The sequence below is a fragment of the Panulirus ornatus genome, chromosome 22 (assembly GCF_036320965.1).
Source record: "Panulirus ornatus isolate Po-2019 chromosome 22, ASM3632096v1, whole genome shotgun sequence".
Lineage (NCBI taxonomy): Eukaryota > Metazoa > Arthropoda > Malacostraca > Decapoda > Palinuridae > Panulirus > Panulirus ornatus.
The window spans coordinates 5,095,515-5,108,976 of NC_092245.1; the positions used below are offsets into that span (position 1 = coordinate 5,095,515).

Sequence of the window (13,462 nt, forward strand, 5' to 3'; positions counted from 1 at the left end):
CCTCTACCACTCCTGAAACCACCTTGGCTCTTCCTCAATCTGATGCTCTGTACATCCCTTTACCCTCTCAATCAGTACCCTCCCATATGATTTTCCAGGAATACTCAACAGACTTATACCTCTGTAGTTTATCCCCTTTTCCTTAGTACAGTGGCAGTATGCATGCATTGTGCCAATCCTCAGGCACTTCACCATGATCCATACATATGTATATTGAATATCCTTACCAACTAATCAACAACACAGTCACACCCATTTTGATAAACCTCACTGCAGTAGCATCAAAACCTGCCACCTTGCCAGATTTCATCTTCTGCTAATTTTTCACTACATCTTTTCTCTTAACCAAACCATTTTCCCTGACCCTTTCAGTTCACACACGACCCCAACCAAAACACCCTATATCTGCCGCTTTATCCTCAGACATGTTCGACAAACCTTCAGAATACTCACTCCATCTCCCTACTTCATCACTACTTGTTCTTACTTCCTCACTTGCCCCCTTTGCCAATGTTTCCATTTGTTCTCTTGTCTTTACACATATTATTTACCTCCTTCCAAAACATCTTTTTTATTTATTTATTTTGCTTTGTCGCTGTCTCCCGCGTTTGCGAGGTAGCGCAAGGAAACAGACGAAAGAAATGGCCCAACCCACCCCCATACACAATGTATATACATACATGTCCACACACGCAAATATACATACCTATACATCTCAATGTACACATATATATACACACACAGACACATACATATATACCCATGCACATAATTCACACTGTCTGCCTTTATTCATTCCCATCGCCTCCTCGCCACACATGGAATACCATCCCCCTCCCCCCTCATGTGTGCGAGGTAGCACTAGGAAAAGACAACAAAGGCCCCATTCGTTCACACTCAGTCTCTAGCTGTGATGCAATAATGCCCGAAACCACAGCTCCCTTTCCACATCCAGGCCCCACACAACTTTCCATGGTTTACCCCAGACTCTTCACATGCCCTGATTCAATCCACTGACAGCACGTCAACCCCGGTATACCACATCGATCCAATTCACTCTATTCCTTGCCCTCCTTTCACCCTCCTGCATGTTCAGGCCCCAATCACACAAAATCTTTTTCACTCCCATCTTTCCACCTCCAATTTGGTCTCCCACTTCTCCTTGTTCCCTCCACCTCCGACACATATATCCTCTTGGTCAATCTTTCCTCACTCGTTCTCTCCATGTGCCCAAACCATTTCAAAACACCCTCCTCTGCTCTCTCAACCGTGCTCTTTTTATTTCCACACATCTCTCTTACCCTTACATTACTTACTCGATCAAACCACCTCACACCACACATTGTCCTCAAACATCTCATTTCCAGCACATCCATCCTCCTGTGCACAACTCTATCCATAGCCCATGCCTCACAACCATACAACATTGTTGGAACCACTATTCCTTCAAACATACCCATTTTTGCTTTCCGAGATAATGTTCTCAACTTCCACACATTCATTCTTCAAGGCTCCCAGGATTTTCGCCCCCTCCCCCACCCTATGATTCACTTCCGCTTCCATGGTTCCATCCGCTGCCGGATCCACTCCCAGATATCTAAAAGACTTTACTTCCTCCAGTTTTTCTCCATTCAAACTTACCTCCCAATTGACTTGACCCTCAACCCTACTGTACCTAATAACCTTGCTCTTATTCACATTTACTCTTAACTTTCTTCTTTCACACACTTTACCAAACTCAGTCACCAGCTTCTGCAGTTTCTCACATGAATCAGCCACCAGCGCTGTATCATCAGCGAACAACAACTGACTCACTTCCCAAGCTCTCTCATCCCCAACAGACTTCATACTTGCCCCTCTTTCCAAAACTCTTGCATTCACCTCCCTAACAACCCCATCCATAAACAAATTAAACAACCATGGAGACATCACACACCCCTGCCGCAAACCTACATTCACTGAGAACCAATCACTTTCCTCTCTTCCTACACGTACACATGCCTTACATCCTCGATAAAAACTTTTCACTGCTTCTAACAACTTGCCTCCCACACCATATATTCTTAATACCTTCCACAGAGCATCTCTATCAACTCTATCATATGCCTTCTCCAGATCCATAAATGCTACATACAAATCCATTTGCTTTTCTAAGTATTTCTCACATACATTCTTCAAAGCAAACACCTGATCCACACATCCTCTACCACTTCTGAAACCACACTGCTCTTCCCCAATCTGATGCTCTGTACATGCCTTCACATCTTTTTATTCTCCCTTAAATTTAATGATGCTCTCTCACCCCATCTCTCATTTGCCCGCTTTTTCAACCCTTGCACCTTTCTCTTGACCTCCTGCCACTTTCTTTTGTAAACCCCCTTGTCATTTGCACTCCTTCCTTGCAGGTAGCATCCAAAAGCCTCTCTTTTCTCTTTCACGTGTCAGTTGATAAGCATGTAAAAGAGACTTTTGGATGTTAATATGCTGAGAGGGGCAGTTGGTGGGATGTCTGATCACTTATCTTGTAGAGGCAAAGGTGAAGGTTTGAAGAAGTTTTCAAAAAAGAAGAATGTTGGGGAGAAGAGAGAGGTGAGAGTAAGTGAGCTTGGAAAGGAGACTTGTGTGAGGAGGTATCAGGAGAGATTGGCAAAAGGTGAGAGCAAATGATGTGAAGGGAATGGGCGAGGAATGGGATGTATGTAGGGAAGCAGCAATGGCATGTGCAAGAGGTGCATTTAGCATGAGAAAGATGGAAGGTGGGCAGATGAGAAAGGGTAGTGAGTGGTGGGATGAAGTAAAGTTGTTAATGAAAGAGAAAATAGAGGCATTTGGATGATACTCATAAGGAAAGAGTGCAAATGACTGGGAAATGGTAAATGACGTGCGTAAGACGAGGACAAATGGAAACATTGGTGAAGGGGGGAAATGATTACAGGTATTGATGGAGTGAGGAGAAGATAGAGTGAGTATTTTGAAGGTGTGTTGAATGTGTTTAATGATAGAGCGGCAGATGTAGAGTGTTTTAGTCAGGGTGGTGTGCAAAGTGAGAGAGTTGGGGAGAGTGGTTTGGTAAAGAGAGAAGAGATGGTGAAAGCCTTGTGGAAAATGAAATCCAGCAAGGTGGCAGGTTTGAATGGTATTACAGTTGAATTTATTAAGAAAGGGGGTGAATGTGTTGATGGTTGGAAAGGATGTTCAATGTATGTATGGATCATGGTGAAGGGCCTGAGGATTGGTGAAATGCATATATAGTACCATTGTACAAAGGCAGAGGGAATAAAGGTAAGTGTTTGAACTTCAGAGGCAAAAGTTTATCCAGTTTCCCTAGAAAATTGTAAGGGAGGGTATTGATTGGGGGGGGGGGGGGCATGTACAGAGCATCAAATTGTGGAGGAGCAGTATGGTTTTAGAAGTGATGGAGGATGTGTGGATCAGGTGTTTACTTTGAAGAATGTATGTGAGAAATGCTTTGAGAAACAGATGGATTTGTGTAGCATTTATGGATCTGGAGAAGTTGTATGCTTTGTGGAAAGTCTTAAGAATATGTGGTGTGAGAGATAACCTGCTAGAAGCAGTAAGAAGTTTTTATCAAGGGTGCAGGGCATGTGTATGAGTAGAAAGAGGAGAGTGATTGGTTCCCAGTAAAGGTTGGTCTGAGGCAGGGGTTTTTGATGTCCCCATGGTTGTTTTATATGTTTATAGATTGGGTGGTAGGGAGGTAAATGCAAGAGTAAAGATTTGAGAGAGGGGTGAGTATGTAGTCTGTTGGAGATGAGAGGGCCTGGGAAGTGAGTTATTTGATGTTTGCTGATGATACAGCACATGTGACTGATTCAAGTGAGAAACTGCAGAGTTGGTGACTGAGTTTGGAACAGTGTGTGAAAGGAGAAAGTTAAGAGTGATTGTGAATAAAAGCAAAGTTATTACGTTCAGCAGAGTTAAAGACAAGTTAGTTGGGATGTAAATTTGAATGGAGAAAAATTGGAGGAAGTGAAGTGTTTTAGATATCTGGGGGTGGATTTGACAGCAAATGGAGCCATGGAAGTGGAAGTGAATCATAGGGTGGGGGAGGAGGTGAATGTATGAGGACATTACGGTGTGAGGTGGTTTGATCAAGTAAGTAATGGAAGGGTAAGAGAGATGTATGGTATAAAAGAGTGTGGTTGAGAGAGCAGAACAGGGGATGTTGAAATGGTTTGGACATATTGAGAGAATGAGTGAGGTAAGATTGACAAACAGGGTATATGTGTCAGAAGTGAAGGGAACAAGAAGTAGGAGACCAAATTGGAGATGGAAGGATGGAGTGAAAAAAATTTTGAGCAGTCAGGACCTGAACATGCAGTAGGGTGAATGGTGTGCATGAAATAGTGTGCATTAGAATGCTGTGGTATTTTGGGGTCTATGTTCCTTCATTAGACTGAACCAGAGCAAATGAAACATCTGGGGTGTGCTATGAAAAGGTCTGTGGGGCCTGGGTGTGGATAGGGAGTTGTGATTTTTTGCATTATGCATGACAGCTAAAGAATGAGGGTGAGTCGATGTGGCCATTCTTCATGTGTTTCCTGTTATTACCTTGCTGATGCAGGGGGCAGCGATCAGTTGTAGGGGAACAGAAGAGAATGTATAGTTTTCTTTTTTCCTTTCCTTCATGCTTTTGTGCTATTTCCTGTAGGGCAGGGTGGCATCAGGAATGGATGAAGGCAAACAAGTATTAGTATGAATATGTATATATATTGCAAGAGGTCACATTGGTGTGTGTGATCTGATATATTTTCCTCGTGGTTATTAGCATGTATATACATGTATAGGCGCGTATTATTTATTATTTATTTATTTTGCTTTGTCGCTGTCTCCCGCGTTAGGGAGGTAGCGCAAGGAAACAGACAAAAGAATGGCCCAACCCACCCACATACACATGTATATACATACACGTCCACACACGCAAGTATACATACCTATACATCTCAACATATACATATATATATATATATATATATATATATATATATATATATATACACACAGACATATACATGTATACACATGTACATAATTCATACTGTCTGCCTTTATTCATTCCCATCGCCACCCTGTCACACATGAAATAACAACCCCCTCCCCCCTCATGTGCGCGAGGTAGCGCTAGGAAGACAACAAAGGCCCCATTCATTCACACTCAGTCTCTAGTCTCTAGCTGTCATGTAATAATGCATTTGTGTAAGTGGAGATCTTTCTTCGTCTGTTTCCTGGTGCAGCCTTGTTAACGTGGGAAACGGAAGTTAAGTTTGGACGATTTTTGCAGGGAAGTAGTGCTAATGAGTAGGAGATGCATGAAAGAAAGCAGCAGAAGGTCAAGAGAAAGGTGCACGAGGTGAAAAAGAGGGCAGATGAAAGTTGGGGTGAGAGAGTATCATTAAATTTCAAGAATAAAATGATGCTTTTGAAGGACGTAGATAAAGTGTGTAAGACAAGAACAAATGGAAATATCGGTGAAGGGGGCTAATGGGGAGGTAATAACAAGAAGTGGTGAAGTGAGAAGGAGATGGAGTGAGTATTTTGAAGGTTTGTTGAATGTGTTTGATGATAGAGTGGCAGATATAGGTGTTTTTGTTGAGGTGGTGTGCGAAGTGAGAGGGTTAGGGGAAAATGGTTTGGTAAACAGAGAAGAGGTAATGATTGGTTAGTAAGGATATTCAGTGTATGTATGAATCATGGTGAAGTGCCTGAGGATGGGAGCAATGTGTGCATAGTGCCATTGTACAAAGGCAAAGGGGATAAAGGTGAGTGTACAGACTACAGAGGAATAAGTTTGTTGAGTATTCCTGGGAAATTATGTGGAAGGGTACTGATTGAAAGGGTGAAGGCATGTACAGAGCATCAGATTGGGGAAGAGCAATGTGGTTTCAGAAGTGGTAGAGGATGTGTGGATCATGTATATTCTTTGAAGAATGTGTGAGAAATATTTAGAAAAACAGATGGATTTGAATGTAATACTTAGAAAAAAAGATGGATTTGAATGTAGCCTTTGTGGATCTGGAGAAGGCATATGATATGGTTGATATAGATGCTTTGTGGTGTTGGGGTTTAGCTGCTAGAAGCAGTGAAAAGTTTTTACCAAGGATGTAAGGCATGTGTATGAGTAGGAAGAGAGGAGAGTGATTGGTTCCAAGGGAAGGTTGGTCTACAGCAGGAGTGTGCAATGTCCCCTTGGTTGCTTGATTTGTTTATGGATGGTGTGGTTAGGGAGATAAATGCAAGTGTTATGGAGAGAGGGGCAAGTATACAGTCTGTTGGGGATGACAGGGCCTGGGAAGTGAGTCAATTGTTCGCCGATGATCCAGCTTTGGTGGCTGATTCGTCAGAGAAACTGCAGATGTTGGCGACTGAGTTTGGAAAAGTGTGTGAAAGGAGAGAGTTGAGAGTAAATGTGAATAAGAGTAAGGTTATTAAGTTCAGAAGGGCTGAGGGACATCCAGGCCCCATAAAGCTTTCCATGGTTTACCCCAGACGCTTCACATGCCCTGGTTCAATCCATTGACAGCACATGGACCCTGGTATACCACATTGTTCCAATTCACTGTATTCCTTGCGTGCCTTTCACCCCCCTGCATGTTCAGGCCCTGATTGCTCAAAATCTTTTTCATTCCATCCTTCCTCATCCAATTTGGTCTCCTGCTTCTCCTCATTCCCTCTACCTCTGACACATATCCTCTTCGTTAATCTTTCCTCATTTATTCTCTCCATGTGACCAAACTATTTCAACACACCCTCTTCTGCTCTCTCAACCACATTATATTTATTACCACTCATCTCTCTTACCATTTCATTACTTAATCAAACCCCCTCACACCACATATTGTCCTCTAGACATTTCATTTCCAACACATCCACCCTCCTCTGCACAACCCTATCTATAGCTCATGCCTCACAACCAAATAACATTGTTAGAACCACTATTCCTTCAAACACCCATTTTTGCTCCAAGATAACGCTCTCACCTTCCATACATTCTTTAACACTCCCAGAACCTTTGTCCCCTCCCCCACCCTGTGACTCACTTCCGCTTCCATGGTTCCATCCGCTGCTAAATCCATCCCAGGTACCTAAAACACTTCACTTCCTCCAGTTTTTCTCCATTCAAACTTACCTCCCCATTAATTTGTCCCTCAACCCTACTGAACCCAATAACCTTGCTCTTTTTCACAGTTACTCTCAGCTTTCTTCTTTCACACACTTTACCAGACTCAGTTACGAACTTCTGCAGTTTCTAACCTGAATCAGCCACCAGCGCTGTATCATCAGCGAACAACAACTGACTCACTTCCCAAGCCCTATCATCCACAAGAGACTGCATACTTGCCTCTTTCTCCAAAACTGTTGAATTCACCTCCCTAACCAGCCCATCCATAAACAAATTAAACAACCATGGAGACATCATGCACCCCTGCTGCAAAACTACATTAAATGGGAACCAGTCACTTTCCTCTCTTCCTACCTGTACACATGCCTTACATCCTCGATAAAAACTTTTCACTGCTTCTAACAACTTACCTCCCACACTGTATACTCTTGATACCTTCCACGAAGGATCTCTATCATCCCTATCATATGCCTCCTTGAGGTCCAAAAATGCCACATACAAATCCATCTGTTTTTCTGAATATTTCTCACATTCTTTTAAGCAAACACCTGATCCACCCATACTTTACCACTTCTGAAACCACACTGATCCTTCCCAATCTGATGCTCTGTACCTGCCTTCAGTCTCTCATTCAACACCCTCCCATACAATTTTCCTGGAATAATCAACAAGTTTCTGCTTCTTTAATTTGAGCACTCACCTTTATCCCATTTGCCTTTGTACAATGGCACTGTACATGCATTCTGCCAATCCTCAGACATTTCACCATGAGCCATACATACATTGAAATCCTTACCAACCAATCAACAACACAGTCACCCCCCTTTCTTGATAAATTCTATTGCAATGCCATCCAAACCTGCTGCCTTGTGGATTTCATCTTCCTCATGGCTTTCACCACCTCTTCTCTCTTAACCAAACCATTCTCCCTGACCCTCTCACTTCACACAGCACCCCAACCAAAACACCCTATGCCTGCCACTCCGTCATCAAACACATTCAACAAACCTTCATAATACTAGCTCCATCTCATTTCATCAATGCCATCCAAACCTGCTGCCTTGTGGATTTCATCTTCCTCATGGCTTTCACCACCTCTTCTCTCTTAACCAAACCATTCTCCCTGACCCTCTCACTTCACACAGCACCCCAACCAAAACACCCTATGCCTGCCACTCCGTCATCAAACACATTCAACAAACCTTCATAATACTAGCTCCATCTCATTTCATCACTACCTGTTATCACTTCCCCTTACCCCTTCACTGATGTTCCCATTTGTTCTTGTCTCACACATTGTTTACCTCCCTCCAAAACATCATCTTATTCTCCCTAAAGTTTAATGATACTTTCTCGCCCCAGCTCTCATTTACCCTCTTCTTCAACCCCTGCACCTTCCTCATTACCTCCTGCGGCTTTCTCTTATACATCTCCCAGTCACTTGCACTCTTTCCTTGTAAGTATTGTCCAAACACCTCTCTTTTCTCTTTTGCTGACAACTTTACTTCCTCGTTCCACCACTCACTACCATTTCTAATCTCCCCACCTCCCACTTTTCTTGTGCCACATGCATCTTTTGCATATGCCATCACTGCTTCCCTGAATACATCCTATTCCTCATGTACTCCTCTCACATCATTTGCTCTCACCTTTATCCCGTCTACACTCAATCTCTCCTTGTACTTCCTTGCACAAGTCTCTCTCCCAAGCTCACTTACTCTCACCACTCTCTTCTCTCCAACCGTCTTTTTTTTTTTTTAAAAACCCTCTACATCACCTTTGCCTCCATAAGATAGTGATAAGACATCCCTCCAGCTGCCTCTCTCAGCACATTAACATCCAAAAGTTTCTTTTTTACATGCTTTATCAGTTAACACATAATCCAGTAAAGCCCTCCGACCATCTCTCTTACTCCCATACGTATAGATTTTTTAGCACAGAAATCCACAAGCTCTTCACCATTTCCATTCACAACACTGAAAACCTTTTGTGCAATGATTATACCTTCCACTGCCACATTACTCACCTTCACATTTAAATCACCCATCACTAATACCCCATCTTGAGCACCAAAGCCACTGACACACTCAGTTGCTTCCAAAACACTTCTCTCATGATCTTTCTTCTCATGACCAAGTGCATAAGCACCATTAATCACCCATCTCTCTCCATCTGCTTTCAGTTTCACCCACATCAATCTAGAATTTATTGTCTTACACTGTCACACTCCCACAACTGCTTCAGGAATAGTGCTACTTCTTCCTTAGCTCTTGTCTCCTCACCAATCCCTGACTTTTCTCCCAAGACATTTCTGAGCTGTTCTTTACCTTTACCCTTGAGCTTTATTTAACTCAAAGCCAGGAACATCCAGGTTTCATTCCTCAAACATACTACCTGTCTTTCCATTCTTCTCATCTTGGTTACATTACATCCACACATATTCAGACACCCTTTTTATCGACCAGTCTCTAGGGGTGGATGAATGGCTGGGTTGACCATGGACCGACTGTAGTAACTAAGATTTGAATCTGCATGGTCAACCCTGGGTAGCCCTTGAGTGCATCATGGTCAGGAACACTAACCACCACGTCACAGAGGTCCTTTCACTACCACACCAAGGTCCGGGAGACAGTTAAGTACAAAAAGAAGTAGCCTTCACAGGAATACCATAGAATTATATCTTCTTTGGGAATGAGGTTTGGGTTGAATAAGAGATGATTCCTTAGAAAGCTTAGTTCATTGTTGTTTTCATATATTCTCTTTAAGGGTTATTTTTTTTGCTTACTTATCTTTTCTTTACAGGAACAGACAAAACGTCACTGGTGTCCCCAGTTGGTACAGGAACAGATGGAAAGTCTCTTGTGTCCCCAGTTGGATCATACGAGTTGCCATCATCAAATACCTCCTCAAAATCAGTTGCACATGTGATTACTGGTCAAGTGTGTCAGGACATGATAGACATCGTGGGCAAGAAGAATGAGCATGCAGTCAGATGCAGCCAGTGTAATGAAGCAAATGTGAGTGTGAATTAGTTATACACAGAAGTCTAGTTTAGAAATCTTGTTTTAATCCCATGTTTTTCCTTAGGCTGTGAGAGATTCAGTGTGATCCATGGAGTTAGAATTCTCAAAACATCCACCTTCTGGTGAAGTTTATGTTTCTCACTCCACACTAACCACCTTTCAGTAGTTGTGGCCTTCAGCTTGGACTGGGTTCCCTTTGCAAATAAACAGCCTTTGCACATAAATGACATCATCATCTCACCAACTGACCTACTCGTTAGACTGATGACTTCAAAATTCGTAGGATCCCATGACACGTAGGACATTCTACCATCTTTCCAGATTTACCCAACTTTTCCACCCTGTTGAGGATAAGTATCGTTTTACTTGTTGAGGGTATAGTTTATACAGTATAAGTGTGGCGAATTGTTTTTAAGTATTTTGCAGCATTAGAAGATATGCTATCTTCTTACAAGCACCATACACCTTTCAGACCTCACTTTTTTTCACTTAAGTATTCCAGCCAACTTTTGGCTTCTCAAACATTTTTGACTGTAATCATAACAAGAGTCCAAGAAATCTATAGCCCCTAATCCTTGCCATCAGGGGATGCTAAGAATCTCCAGGTTTCTGCTTGACTACCGCCAATGAGAGGGAGAGCTCTGACAGTAGTATCACTCTCCCCTCCTGTGACCTTTCCCTTTCTGTTAGACCTTCATCTTTTTCTGTTCACTGTGCCAACATTCGTGGTCTCTTACTTCTCTCAGACACAGTTGTCTAATGATGTTCTCACTTATTGCTTTTTCATATTCAACTGTAATCTCCACTCTCGAATCTGGTTGAGAGATGTTTGTGCTTATTCCAATGTCAGCACACCTGTTACAAGCCCCAAGGATCTTAAGTCCCCAAATGTTATGTGGTTCAAGGTCTGGCTCCCAACTACCACAATTTTCCTCTGTTTTGCCTATTTCTCTCTTGATTCTACAAATTTATATCTTTCTTCAACTATCTGAATTTCTGCTATGAGACTGTGGCATTCTCTCACCCACAAGCCAAGATTCTTTACCTTGGAAATTACAATATTCATCAGAGGGAATGGTTGAGTTCCTCCCATGGTAGAGGGATTGAAGTCCTCATGTTCTCCATTCTCAGTGATTTAGAGGAAATTATATCCCACCTTACCCATATTTCTAAGTACAGTGACCACTCTCTTAGTATTCTGGATCTATTTTTCACCTCTAGTCCATCCTGCTGTAACCACACAATCTTTTCCCCTAATTGATTCATCCGATCACACTCTCATAAATGTATCTATTTTAATGGTACCTTTCCCTCCAGCAGCCCCTTCTAAGCCTAAGTGTAAATATTGACACTTGAACAAACTTGACTGGAATAGAAAAACTTATATAACTTTTTTTTTTGACTTGGGTAAATAAACCTCTTATGTGGTGATGCTTCTGTCACTGCCAAATGGAAAGCAAATAATATTCTTGCAGGAATGGAAGCGTTTAACCCCTCTTTCTTCAAGAGGACCTTCTCTTCTGTGGCAGAAATGAAAATGTATTCTTGTTTTCTTCCCTTTTTGACAACAGACACACAAAGGAAACAGACAGAAGTGTATAGCAGGGCAAATATGACATTAGAGTCGGGCACCCATGGCACTGCCCACTGGCTGCTCGTCACAGTCACTAGCTCCCTATTACACAGCAGACACAATTTGCAGCACTGCTCGTGCCCAGGGCACCATGCTGATGCTGTTGCTGGTCTGAAGGGGGTTGTCATAAGCTATCCTTACAGTGTAGGGCTCGAGGAAGATGCTCAGGGGCCAGAACGTGTTGGTGCTCTAATAGTCCTTGACTCGCAACTACTTCCAGTCAGTCACTGCAGGATGCGGACCTGTGCGTACCCCTTCCCAGCCACAGCAGATGACGTCACTCTGGCCTTCATGGCTTGAGGCACCCAGGGGTAAACAGCTCCAGTTACATCTTCCACTCCATGGTTCAACTGCTCCTCTTCTAAGACCATTTAGGCAAGGGATCAGATATATTGAGCTTTGAAAAAACTCCTTCCTATGACCTAATTCAGCTTTATCAGTCACTGCCTGTAATCATTGCAAGCATGGTATCCATGAGGCAAAGCATTCCTTTATTCAAAGGAAGTGCAATAACCTCTCCTCTTCATCCAGTGATAGGTCAGTTTCTGGTCTTTAGCTATGGGCATCTCTAATGACTTCTCTCACTCTCCTTTTCTTTCACTTAACCGTTCTGATGGCTTTGTCACTGTCTCTCCCTAGACCAGTGTTTCCCAAACTTTTGGATGTGACCCTGACCACACAATTATTTCGGCCTGGCGACCCTCAGGGCAGAAACATAGTTTGTATCTCTTTGTTTAGTTTTATCCAATTGATTTTACTGAATTTTACTTTAAGTTGATAATCAATAGATTTTGACATTTCTTATGTTGATTGAAGAAAATGAAAGACACGACTTCATGCAGATGTAATTTATTGCAAAATTAGGCAAGCAGAGAAAAGGAGTCTTTTGATTTGCAACTATGACGCTGCATCATGAGTGAGCCCTTTTGACTATTTATTCTTTGCTTATAGATTTAGTGAACAAAAATTATGGTTACCATGGTGCTTTTCTATGATCACACAAATGACAAGAATTTGATAATTTCTTTTTTCAAATGGACTTCATTGGAAAAATTTGAAAGGAAGAAAACATTTAGTGTTTTAGTGACTACCTTGATGTTTCTTCATTTTATGGGCAAGTTCTTCCAGATTCAGCTTTATATTGGTAGGTAGAGCACAGCACAAATCGTGCAGAGGATTCAGATGGTTCCTTTCTTTAGTCCTGATCATCACAAAAGCTGAAAATCCTTAACAGTTATATGGTTGGAAAAGGGAGGAGAGCCTTTTCAACTGCAGGAGTCAGAATAGGCTTATCCTTGAGCTGAGCCAAAAATTCAGAGTACAAGAGACTTTCAAAATGTCACTTCTGTACCTGATTTTCCTGGAGATCTATAGATCCAGGGATCTCTTCTCCAACTTCACTGACGTTCACACTGAATACATTCCTAACCCAGCACTGCACTCAGTTCTGGGAAAGCAGCTGTTTTTACTGTCGCTAATCTCTCCAAAGTGCAAGTTTTTCTTGAGGTGATTTTTTCATTAATGTCCATCAGAGTTTGATTTCAGCCTTGCATGTTTGAGTTCAGTTCATTCATGTGCCAGAAGATGTCGCCTAAATAAACTAGCTTTGCAACCCAAGCAGGATCTATGAAGCAGTCAGCCAACTTATGCTTCTATAACTGGAGA

The 13,462-nt window shown here is 42.2% G+C and overlaps 1 protein-coding gene across 3 annotated transcripts in view; it reads left to right on the plus strand.

Moving 5' to 3' along the window:
• The window catches only part of LOC139756509 (uncharacterized), a 183,095-nt gene that overhangs the window by 30,699 nt on the left and 138,934 nt on the right, over positions 1-13,462 (plus strand). For all 3 annotated transcript variants that reach the window (XM_071675958.1, XM_071675960.1, XM_071675961.1), the window contains exon 2: positions 9,944-10,158. In XM_071675958.1, coding sequence (XP_071532059.1) covers positions 9,944-10,158 — 215 coding nt within the window. The remainder of the gene's footprint in view (positions 1-9,943; positions 10,159-13,462) is intronic.